At 39.3% G+C, this 10,760-nt stretch overlaps 1 protein-coding gene and 1 pseudogene across 2 annotated transcripts; both read left to right on the top strand.

Annotated features, from left to right (window-relative positions):
* The first annotated feature begins 231 nt into the window (after positions 1 to 231).
* On the top strand, positions 232 to 5,109 carry LOC132191432 (uncharacterized; annotated as a pseudogene). Its single transcript, XR_015911488.1, has 4 exons — positions 232 to 396; positions 476 to 552; positions 914 to 1,058; positions 1,563 to 5,109. The product of XR_015911488.1 is annotated as an uncharacterized LOC132191432 (transcript).
* Positions 5,110 to 8,724: 3,615 nt separating this feature from the next.
* On the top strand, positions 8,725 to 9,591 carry LOC132175345 (uncharacterized). Its single transcript, XM_059587300.2, has one exon. The coding sequence runs from the start codon at positions 8,725 to 8,727 to the stop codon at positions 9,589 to 9,591; it is 867 nt and encodes a 288-aa protein (XP_059443283.2).
* The last annotated feature ends 1,169 nt before the right edge of the window (positions 9,592 to 10,760 follow it).

Raw genomic sequence — 10,760 nt, 5'->3', positions numbered from 1 at the left:
ATAGCAATATAAAGTTTGTGAAACATTTTCAATTAGACAATAGTACGAGGAAACTATATAAACCAATTTCAAAGTATTGTATTTTTTAGTGGTCATTCAACTAATGTAATAAAATGAGATGAGCGCGAAATGAGATGAAATGAGCGCGAAGAACAGAATTGTTCTTCCAATTTTATTTAAGAACAAAATTCCGGTTCCGTGACATAAGAAAAAAATATTTTATTAATTCGCTCGAAGGAAAAATGCAGCTCTGCCACTGCCATTGAGAGATCGAAGCCAATGACGAAGACGAGAAGAAACTGGGGCTTTCCAACGCCTCCCAATCCAAAAGCATCGCCCAAACCGATAACCCCAACCTCCAACACCACAATCGTCTCCTCTTCACTCTACAAATCTGTACATATTTTGCCCCCTTTTTTTTTTTTTTTTTTTCTTATCTTTTTTTGTTTAATTTTGATGATAATTTTTTTTGCAGGTTTCACTGCATGATTGGTGGCTGGTGAAGGCTTCCAACGGGAAGCGTTTAGCTGTAGGAGGGTTTGCTTCATTAGAGTAAGAGGCTTTCGTCTTTACACATTTTTTCTTTATCTTTTTTTTTTTGTTTTGTGATATGTGGATTTAGTTGTATAGTTCTTGGAGCAAATATCAAGAATTTAAGATAAATTAGGTGAACCCAAGAAGGTTAATTGGAGGTTGTTTAGGTTTTAGTGTAAGTTTTAGTCCAATGAGGACTTCTATTAAGAAGAAGAAAAAAGAAAAGTAAAGTTCACATTTTGCACCCTTTTAGCATTTAGCCGTGCCATTGCATAAATGTTGGTTAATCAGGCTTAGTTGCTCAATTAACGTCATTCTTTGAGGTTGCTGTATAGATGATTCATTGTTTTCTTCTTAAATTCTGTTTGTTCCTTGACAGGAGACTAGGAGTAAGAGTTTTTTCCTCTGCTGCAATTTCCAAGAGACACGATGCCACCACTCTTGAGACAACGGATGGCATCAACATCACAATCAGTGGCTTCATAAATAGGTCTCGGTCGTGTCAAAATGGTTTTCCATCTGAGGTATGTGTTTCCGTTGGTCTCGTTTTTTCATTCATACTTGTTGTGTACCTGGGAGCGCGCTTTTAATGATATCTCAATTATTTATTAAAATAAAAGTATGAGTTTCCTTTTTGTTTAGTTGTCTCGTTTAATTCCAATGTAGAGTTCACTACTACATTAGCTGCATGATAACATTTTGGGTGTTATATTTGGCTGAGGAATGAGCTTGACTCAAGTGAGCTAAGCCTTCTTGAAAACTACTTGGTGTAGTGTGATGGGCTGGTATCACAGGTTTTGTATAAGTAAATGCAGAAGCATGCCATTGAAAATGACACAGTAATTAACATGAGGAGCAATGGAATGGTAATCTTTCTGTTCTTCATAGCGAACCATTGACATTGATGTGGTGTTAGCCTAGCCCACCCTTTTTTTTGTTGCCATCTAAATTACTAAATACTATGGATGCTTTCCAGTTAAAAACTGTTCTTTTGACTGAAGTTAAGATTCTAACTCCTGATTTTAAAGGTATGCAATCACTTCCTGCTTGGATTTCCCTGGAACTGGGAGGAGTATGCTATTGGTTGTTCTGGTGAAAAATCTACTGGTAGAGGTATTCCGACAAGGATTTCTGCTTCTGACGAGTCCAACGTCTCTTTGGGTGACAATGAAGATAAAAAATTTCCATTTTCTTTACATGATTTCCCAGTGACTACGGTACGTGATCTTTTAATATCCACTTTTGAAGATCCAGATTATTGTTTGTTGGCAAAGAGCATTTACAAGGATATATTGGGAAAGTCTATGGGGAATAGTCCAATGAAAAATGTGCAATCTGGACTAAATGAGACTCCAGTTAATCAAAAGGAGACTAAGGTTGACCATAAGCACGACAATGAGGATACTTTCTTCAATTCAAGGGATATAACAACAGAAGAAAACCAGAATGTCCTCGCCCCAACTATAGGTGTTTTGACAAGAAGCATGACTAGATTGAAGAATTTTAGAATGGAACAAGAAGAGAGATTTTCACCAAACTCAAAAATTAAGCAGACTTTTTATACTACAGCTTTGGAAGCTTTGAACAATGTAGGGTTGAGTGAACCTGTAAAGGGTTTAGAAGATGCAGCTTGTGATTTGTCAAAGGATTTACATTTGGTGGGTGCTTCCGCTTCAAAGGAAGAGATGTTTTTGCCAAGTGGTTCTAAATGCTGGTCACCCTCTGGTGCTCCCAGTGCTGTTCCCAATGGCAATGGCTTGAGGAAGACTATGGCTAAAAAGTATCTTCCACGAAGAAAAGTTTCAGCCATCCGAGACTTCCCTCCCTTGTGTGTAAGGAGCGCTCCAAATCTTAGTAAGGTAGAGAGTGTGAAAGTGCTTACTTCTCTAAAGAATAGGAGTTTGGGTCAAGAGAAGTCTGATATGGGTGACAGGCCACTGGTAGAGACTGAAAAAGCTGACATGAAGCGAATGGGAGAGGATTCTCAAAATACAGATGCACAGAAGAGCAAATTTCAGGGGATTGTTTCTGTGATAAATGCAGACAAAGTTGGAGCTGAATCTGATGGGCATGCTACTAAAAAAATCAGGAACCAAGATGGATTTGGAACGTCTTCTGAGATGAACGTGCACCAGGAGCCTGTGTTGGACAGGATCGTGGTTCTAGGTCTGATGGCTGCTCCAAATTGTCCTTGGAGGCGTGGGAAAGGGGCCTGTAAACCATACCCTTTTCAAAAAAAAAAAAACTGGCATTACAAGTGAAGATAAAGAAAAGAAATATAGTTTTCTAGAGCTTGGAAAACATAAATCTGCTGTCAGGACAAAGGATGAAGCAAAAGTTTTTGGAGTAAAGCCTAAAAAAGAGAACTAATCTATTTCAAGAAACACTGCTAATCAAGGTATGAGTCAAATTGTTGTTGTTAGGGACAAGGAGGATTCTCCTAAGAATGATGATGAATATTTAGACTTTCACATGCCTCCAGAACCATGTAGTTTTGGTGTAAACCTTCCACCCATTGGAATGAGTATAAGTGGTCAAAGTCACAACAGTGATGCAATTACCAGAAACAAAGTGAGGGAGACACTGCGGCTGTTCCAAGCTGTCTGTAGGAAGCTTTTACAGGAAGAAGAAGCAAAGTCAAAGGAACGAAGAAAACCTAATAGGAGGGTTGACAAAAAACAATCAAAGATTCTCAAGAAGAAAGGTAAAGATGTTAACACTGGTGAAAAAATCTTGGGTTCTGTCCCAGGAGTTGAAGTTGGTGATGAGTTTCATTACAGGATGGAGCTTAATATTATTGGCCTTCATCCCCCAAGTCAGGCTTTAATAGATTTTATGAAGCATGATGGGGAGATCCTTGCAATTAGCATTGTGTCGTCTGGGGGCTATTTTGATGATTTGGATAATTCAGATTGCTTGACATATACGGGCCAGGGAGGAAATGTGATGAATACTGATAAAGAACCCGAAGATCAGAAACTTGAACGGGGAAACCTTGCTTTGAAGAATAGCATGCATAAAAGGAATCCTGTTAGGGTGATCCGTGGCTCTGAGTCCTCAAATGGAAAAGCATATATCTATGATGGGCTATATCTGGTGGAGAAATGTTGGCAGGATTTGGGGCCACGTGGTAAGCTGGTTTTCAAGTTTCAGTTGCACAGAATTCCAGGTCAACCAGAGCTTGCTCGGAAAGAAGTCAAAAAGTCCAAGAAATTCAAAATAAGGGAGGGTCTCTGTGTGGATGATATCTCACAAGGGAAAGAGTCGACGCCCATTTGTGTTGTGAACACCATAGATGATGAGAAACCTGCATCATTTAAATGCGTTACCAGCATGATATATCCTCATTGGTGCCACCCTCTCCCTCCTAAGGGTTGTAACTGTATTAATGGATTCTCAGATTCTGAGAAATGTTCCTGTGCAGTCAAGAACGAAGGAGAAATCCCATTTAACTATAATGGGGCTATAGTTGAAGCAAAGTCCCTCGTCTATGAGTTTGGTCCTTCTTGCAAGTGCCCTTCTTCTTGCCATAATAGAGTCAGCCAGCGTGGTATCAAATTTCAGCTTGAAATTTTTAAAACCAAATCGAGGGAATGGGGTGTGAGATCCCTTAATTCGATTCCTTCAGGAAGTTTTATTTGTGAGTATATAGGAGAGCTCCTTGTAGATAAGGAGGCTGAACGAAGAACCGGTAATGATGAATATTTGTTTGATATTGGGAATGACTTCAATGACAGTTCTCTTTGGGAAGGACTCTGGTCCCTTATATGCCTGATGTGCATCCAACTTCTTGTGAAGTTGTGGAGGATGGTGGCTTCACTATTGATGCGGCGGAGTATGGCAATGTGGGGAGATTCATCAACCACAGTTTTTCTCCCAATTGTATGCGCAAAATGTCCTATACGATTATGAAGACAAAATAATTCCTCACATAATGCTTTTTGCCGCTGAAAACATTCCTCCGTTGCAAGAGCTGACTTACCATTACAATTACATGATAGATCAGGTTCGTGATTCAAATGGCAATATAAAAAAGAAGAGTTGCTTTTGTGGTTCTGTAGAGTGCACCGGCAGGATGTATTGATGCAGTGTAAGAAGATAAGGTCGGATTTATGGTGCAGAGGTAATTTTATTGCTTTTTATATTTGTAAAATATGTAATGTTTTTATTGTTATTTCTATTCTTGCTCAAATTATCGTGTAGATACAAACATGCCATTTATATGTAGATACAAACACACCATTTAAGTATGAAGTTCAAAATTGAGTCTCAAATTTGAAGGCTTTCCTACCTCGCCGGTTCTTCTCTCTCACCCATTTGACAATGTTCTCATATTGGGAACATTGTTTTGCCACTGTTTACCACTTACGGGCTGTATCCCCCCTTCACTTGTATTGAATTGTTAAATAAGAGGAAACTTTCAAAAGGGCTAATGGTCATCCCGTATATATGTTTATGCAGTACTGCATAAGCACTTGCACTTCTTTGAGGATTCGGGATAACTCCTTTCTTTTCATTGTATTGCTTTCTCATCCATCTTGTGGGATTTGTTTGAACCCAGGAATTGATTTATTAAGTTACCTTCTATAGCTGCTTCCATTTAGGTATTACTTTGCAATAATTCTAGCAAGTTACTTGATAGATATTTATTATCAATCTTGGCTTCAGAATTTTTCCACTAGTTTAGAGGTATAATTGATATTTATTATCAAGTTACTTGATCTGAGCAGTAATTCACAACCCCCCCCCCCCCCCCCCCCCCCCCCCAGAAAAGGGATTTGGTGGAGGAGCATGTTTGGTGGCCTAAGGGTACCTTGGTTCGAGGTACAAAAGGAATTGCAGCTTGGTGAAAGAAGTTAAGAAGAAATTGTCAGAATCAGAAACCATGTATGTACTATTGCACTGTGCTTGCGTGGCTGTCTCATTCTTCAGAGGTTAATGATCCAGAATTGTTTGTAATATATATGTTTTTTTTTTTTTTTTTTTTTTTTTTTTTTTGACACCGAGGCAGGGCTCCTTCGGTCTATACCTGGAAAGTAAACTCCAGATACACGACCGAGAATTGTTAGTAGTATGTATACCGAGAATTGTTGGTAGTATGTATACAGTACCGAGGTACTAGCCGCTTGAGCAATTTTGATGGAACTTTGGCGTAACTGGACTCTAGCTCATTCGGTTTTTACGTATATCCGTTGGATGATGATTAAGTTGTCATATCAAGATGGCTATTTAGCTATGGTATTTCACTATTGATATCAGGAAAGCAGGTAATAGCTGGCATAGAAGAGCCAGATGGCCACTTCTCGATATGGAAAGTAGAAAAATTATTTGTTTGATATAATTTTTGGAAGTTGTTTTTGATTGTGTTTGGAAAAGTTTTTTTGAAAAAGTGAAAAGTGTTGTGTGCGACTATATTTGGAGAAAGTGTTGCTTAATAATTGAAAAAAAAAATTTTGAAAAGCGTTTATGAAGTGTTTTCACTTATTCTGAAAATATTATTTGTTTGTACAAAATGTTGAAGGTAGAGAGTGTTTCAAAGGTTTTCATTATCAACAGGAGACGTATCTACTCCCAACATAATATGTCAAATTGTGTTTTAATCAAAATTGGGAAAAAAAAGAAGCAAATTATGTTGAAAATTTGTGACTTCAACAAACCTTTTTGTAGTACTACTAGAAAAAAAAAAAAGAAGGCAAAAGTATACTTTCCTCCCTAAATGTACATCTCTTTAGTACTTATACTTCTAATTTTTCAAAAAGAGATATTAGACCTCCTTCAATTACCACTATCACGATTAACACCCTCAGTCAATATTTTTCATTAAACTGTGATAAATAAAATGTAGTAAACATGAATCGATTTGTGGGGTTACTTAATTGACACCTTCCACTATGCATATATCCTCAACTTCATACAATATTGTGAAGGCACTTGATATCCATGATCGTCAAAATCTTCAACAGATAAGAAAATAGTCAAGACATAAGTGATCAATTATATAGAATCCCAATAATTGGTGATAACTTCATGAAACCTCAACATGCTTATATTTTTATTTTGTAGATTGAGAGTATTGGCACAATGGCATTAGTCTAGTCTTGAACAAGTACAAATAGTTTATTTTTTTGGTGAGTGAAAGAAAAAGAAAAGAAAAGCAATGCTTCTTTTTTTTTTTTAATTGAATAAGGGAAAAAAGGCTACAGGGAAGGATCTTTACTACTCTTGATCCGAATGGAAGAAAGAATGGGAGATCCTGTGGGAATGCTTCCAAAAACAAGATTGGAAGCGGCCCATTTAGCTAAATCATATGCACGGTAATTGGCACATCTAGACACTTTCAAAGCAAACCAACTTTGAAAGGATGATAAATTCAGCCTAATATCAGAAACAATAAAAGCAAAGTTTCAAGACTCAAAAAGTGAAGGATTGTTAATAGCCAAGGTAACCAAAAGAGCGTCCCCCTCAAGGTAGAATCTGTCACAACCAGAAAAAATGGCCAATCTAGTAGCAAGAAGGGCTGCAGTAGCTTCACCTTGTAAGACATCCAAATTAGAAAGCTTCTTAGAAGCTGCAAAGACAATATTACCAGAGGAGTCACTAATGGTTGCAGCTGCCACAGCAAAAGTGTCCTTTATGGCCACATCAAAATTGCCCTTAAGACAACCAGGCTTTGGAGGAACCCAAAGAGAAGATAGGGCAGAATCTTGCCATGCAGAGAGATGAAGATTTAAGGAAGAGAGAACAAGCTTGATCACTTTGGCTGGAACAGGTTGTAAAGCTTCATGAACCAATTTATTCCTGGAAAACCAAATATGATCCAAAGTGAGTGCAGCAAATAATTGAAAACTTCTAACTTCATCCTTAGGAATAGCCAGCCAATCAATTGGATAAATGATAGCAAGAATCCAATCTGAAATAGGCCTAGAAGAAAAAACAGCAGTGTTAAGAGGCCACGGAGAGGATCTCCATAAAATCCTTGCCAAGTCACAATCCAAAAAAATGTGGGACAAGGTCTCTTGGGGACCTTTACAAACGGGACAAACCCAAGCATCCACAGCAGCCATGGTCACAAAACGACCAATATTGCCCCGAGAAGGCAAAATATTCCAAGCAATCTTCCATAGAAGATGCTTCAGTCTAGCTTGCAGCTTCAAACCCCAAAGGGCATGCCAAGCTTCTGAAGATAAAGGGGACAACCTACCACCAGAAGAAAAAGAGAGCTCATGGGCAGATTTAACAGAGAAGAGCCCAGCTGAGAAAGGAGCCCAAATCCACTTATCAAAAGAGTTGATCTGCGGCAAATGAATGGAGAGAATGTTTTGAACAGAAGCCGAGTCAAAAAGATCCTGCAGAAGATGTCTGTTCCAAGACCTTTCTTCAGAGGAAATCAAATCTGCAACACAAAAATCAGGAAGCTCAACCAAGTTAGGATTCGGTTTGGGCTTAAAACCAGGCTGCAAAGGAATCCATGGCGAGTCCCAAATGCCAACATTCCCACCATTGGTAATAGAAATACAAGCGCCTTTTGAAACCAGCTCCCTATTTTTCAGCAACCCTTTCCAAAGCCAAGAAGACAAAGGATTAGAAGGGGCATTTAAAAAGGAAATACCATTAGCAAGATACTTGCCCCGGAGGGCTTCAACCCAAAGAAGAGGTTGATTAATAGTCATCTTCCAACCCAATCTAGCCAGCAATGAATTATTCATAAACTCCATAGAGCGAATCCCAAGCCCACCCAGAGCCTTAGGATCTTCTTAGGAAACACCCCGTCCCTCTCCGCGCCCTAGCTTCTGCTCCGGCGTTCCTCCACCTCCTTGCGAGGCATAACCACCTCCTTGTGAGGCATAACCACCTCCTAGTGAGGCTTATCCATCTTATTGTGAGATTAATTTTTGGGTTTCTCTCTTGTTACCTAGTCTCTAAACCTTCTCTTTGTAGCTCTGTTTTTCGCTGATTTGGTATTCTATCTGGTTTTCTTCTTGGCTTTCTGGTTCTTTACAATCACTCCTCCGTGGGCTTCTTTTCCCCAAGAATCTTCTGGATTGTTGTATGGCCAGCTGGATTTTCCTGTTTTCTTCTACGATGCGTGTGGGTGAGATGGCTGGTTTGTGTGATTACGGGGGTTGCAATCACCCTGTGAGAGGTTTTTTCTTTTTCTGATGGTGTTCCTAATCTACCCCCACCACCTCAATGAAAGTCTTGGCCTGGAATAGTCGCGGGTTAGCTCGTGCGCCGACCATTCGTGCTCTACGGGCGTTGATCAGGACTCATAGACCTGATCTTATTTTTCTGTCGGAGACTAAAGTTGCTTCTGCAAGATTCCAGCCCTCTCTTTTTCATTTGGGTTTCTTTGGTTGGTTAGAAATCCCTCCGGTCGGATTAAAAGGTGGGCTTTTTGTAACTTGGAAGCATGGTATTGAGATTGAGCCTGTTAGGCTTGATAGAAGTTGTATTTCCTGTTTGGTATTCTCTGATCCCTCTCATTGCCCTTGGTTATTCTCCTTTATTTATGCACCTCATATTGCTGAAAGGCAGTTAGTTTTTTGGTCTGAGTTGACGAACTTGGGGAACTCCTTTGGTGGGGCTTGGCTGTTATTGGGTGATTTCAACTCGGTGCTTTCTCCTTCAGAGAAGAGTGGAGGCCGTGCTTTTGGCTCCTCTTCTCAAAATGATTTTTTGGATTTTGTTCAATCGAATGCATTGATTGACCTGGGTTTTGTAGGCAATAAGTTCACTTGGAGTAATCACCGTTCTGGGTTGGCTAATATTCAAGAGAGACTTGACAGAGGTTTAGCTAATCAAGAGTGGGTGCATCTATTTCCCAATGCTCTCATCAATCACTTTCCTGCCACCAATTCAGATCACTGTCCGATTTTGTTATCTACCACTGGGTCGTATCAAAATCTGCCTAAGCCCTTTAGATTTGAAGCTTTCTGGACAAGGGATAAATCCAGTTACTCAGTTGTTGCTGGTGCTTGGCTAGAAGAGGTGGAAGGCTCTCCAGCTTTCTCTTTAAGCAGGAAGTGGAAGTCTACTAAAAGTGCATTGAAGGTCTAGAATCAGCTTCATTTTGGACACATTCAGTCTAGGATTAAATCTTTAATGTCTGAGATTAGTCTAATTCAATCTAATCCTCATTCCCCTGTCAATGCTGCGAGAGAGGTGGTTCTTCAAGAGTCTCTTCAAGAGCATCTTTTGAGAGAGGAAGTATTGTGGAAACAGAAGTCTAGGGAATTATGGTTAACTTGTACTGATCTCAACACCAAATTCTTCCATGCCTCAACTGTTTGCCGTCGCAGGTATAATTCTATCTCTAGTTTGAAAGCTTCTGATGGTACTAGGCTATGTGGTAGAGATAATATTGGCTCATTCCTGGTGAATCATTTTAGTACTCTGTTTTCCTCTACCAATCCTAATTTTGATGATAGTCTTTCTGAGCTGGTGGAAGAAGTTATTACTGAGGAAGAGAATGTTTTGTTGTGTTTAATCCTGGATGAATTTGAGATTTTCTCTGCTATCACTGATCTTGGTCTCAATAAGGCACCGGGTCCAGATGAAATGACTGGGCTTTTCTATAAGTCTTACTGGCCGATTGTGAAATTGAGTGTGATCTCCTCGGTCCAATCCTTTTTTAGGGGTGGTTATATGCTTAAAGAATTCAATCATACTAACATTGCTCTCATCCATAAGGTTGATAATCCATCCTTGGTGAACCATTTCAGGCCTATTAGTCTCACCAACTTTAACTACAAGATTATCTCTAAAATCTTGTCCAATAGACTCAAACCTCTCTTACACAAGATTGTGTCTTCTACTCAGTCAGCTTTTCTCAAGGGAAGGTCCATTCATGATAATACTATTTTAGCTCATGAGTTATTTCATACTATGAAGAAGAAGCAGGGGAATGGTGGTCTGATGACTTTGAAATTAGATATGGAGAAAGCTTTTGATTCGATGGAATGGAAATTCTTGCTGAAAATCCTTTCCTTACTTGGGTTTCACACTACATGGATCCACTGGATTAGACAATGTATTACTACTTCCTCATTCTCTATTCTTTTGGATGGTGCGCCTTATGAAAAATTCTTTCCCTCCCGTGGCTTAAGGCAAGGAGATCCCATCTCTCCTTTTCTCTTTATATTGGGCTCTGAGATTCTTTCTAGGTTAATTTTACGGGAAGAGCAATTGGGTCACTTACATGGTATCAAAATGACTAGATTGAGCCC

The sequence above is a fragment of the Corylus avellana genome, chromosome 2 (assembly GCF_965113065.1).
Source record: "Corylus avellana chromosome 2, dhCorAvel1.hap1.2, whole genome shotgun sequence".
Lineage (NCBI taxonomy): Eukaryota > Viridiplantae > Streptophyta > Magnoliopsida > Fagales > Betulaceae > Corylus > Corylus avellana.
The sequence above is the reverse complement of the archived record's forward strand: the minus strand, read 5'-3'. Positions and strand labels throughout refer to the sequence as shown.

Excerpts from the sequence above, each read along its gene's own strand:
- LOC132175345 (XM_059587300.2), top strand. The coding sequence starts at position 8,725 with ATGAAAGTCTTGGCCTGGAATAGTCGCGGGTTAGCTCGTGCGCCGACC.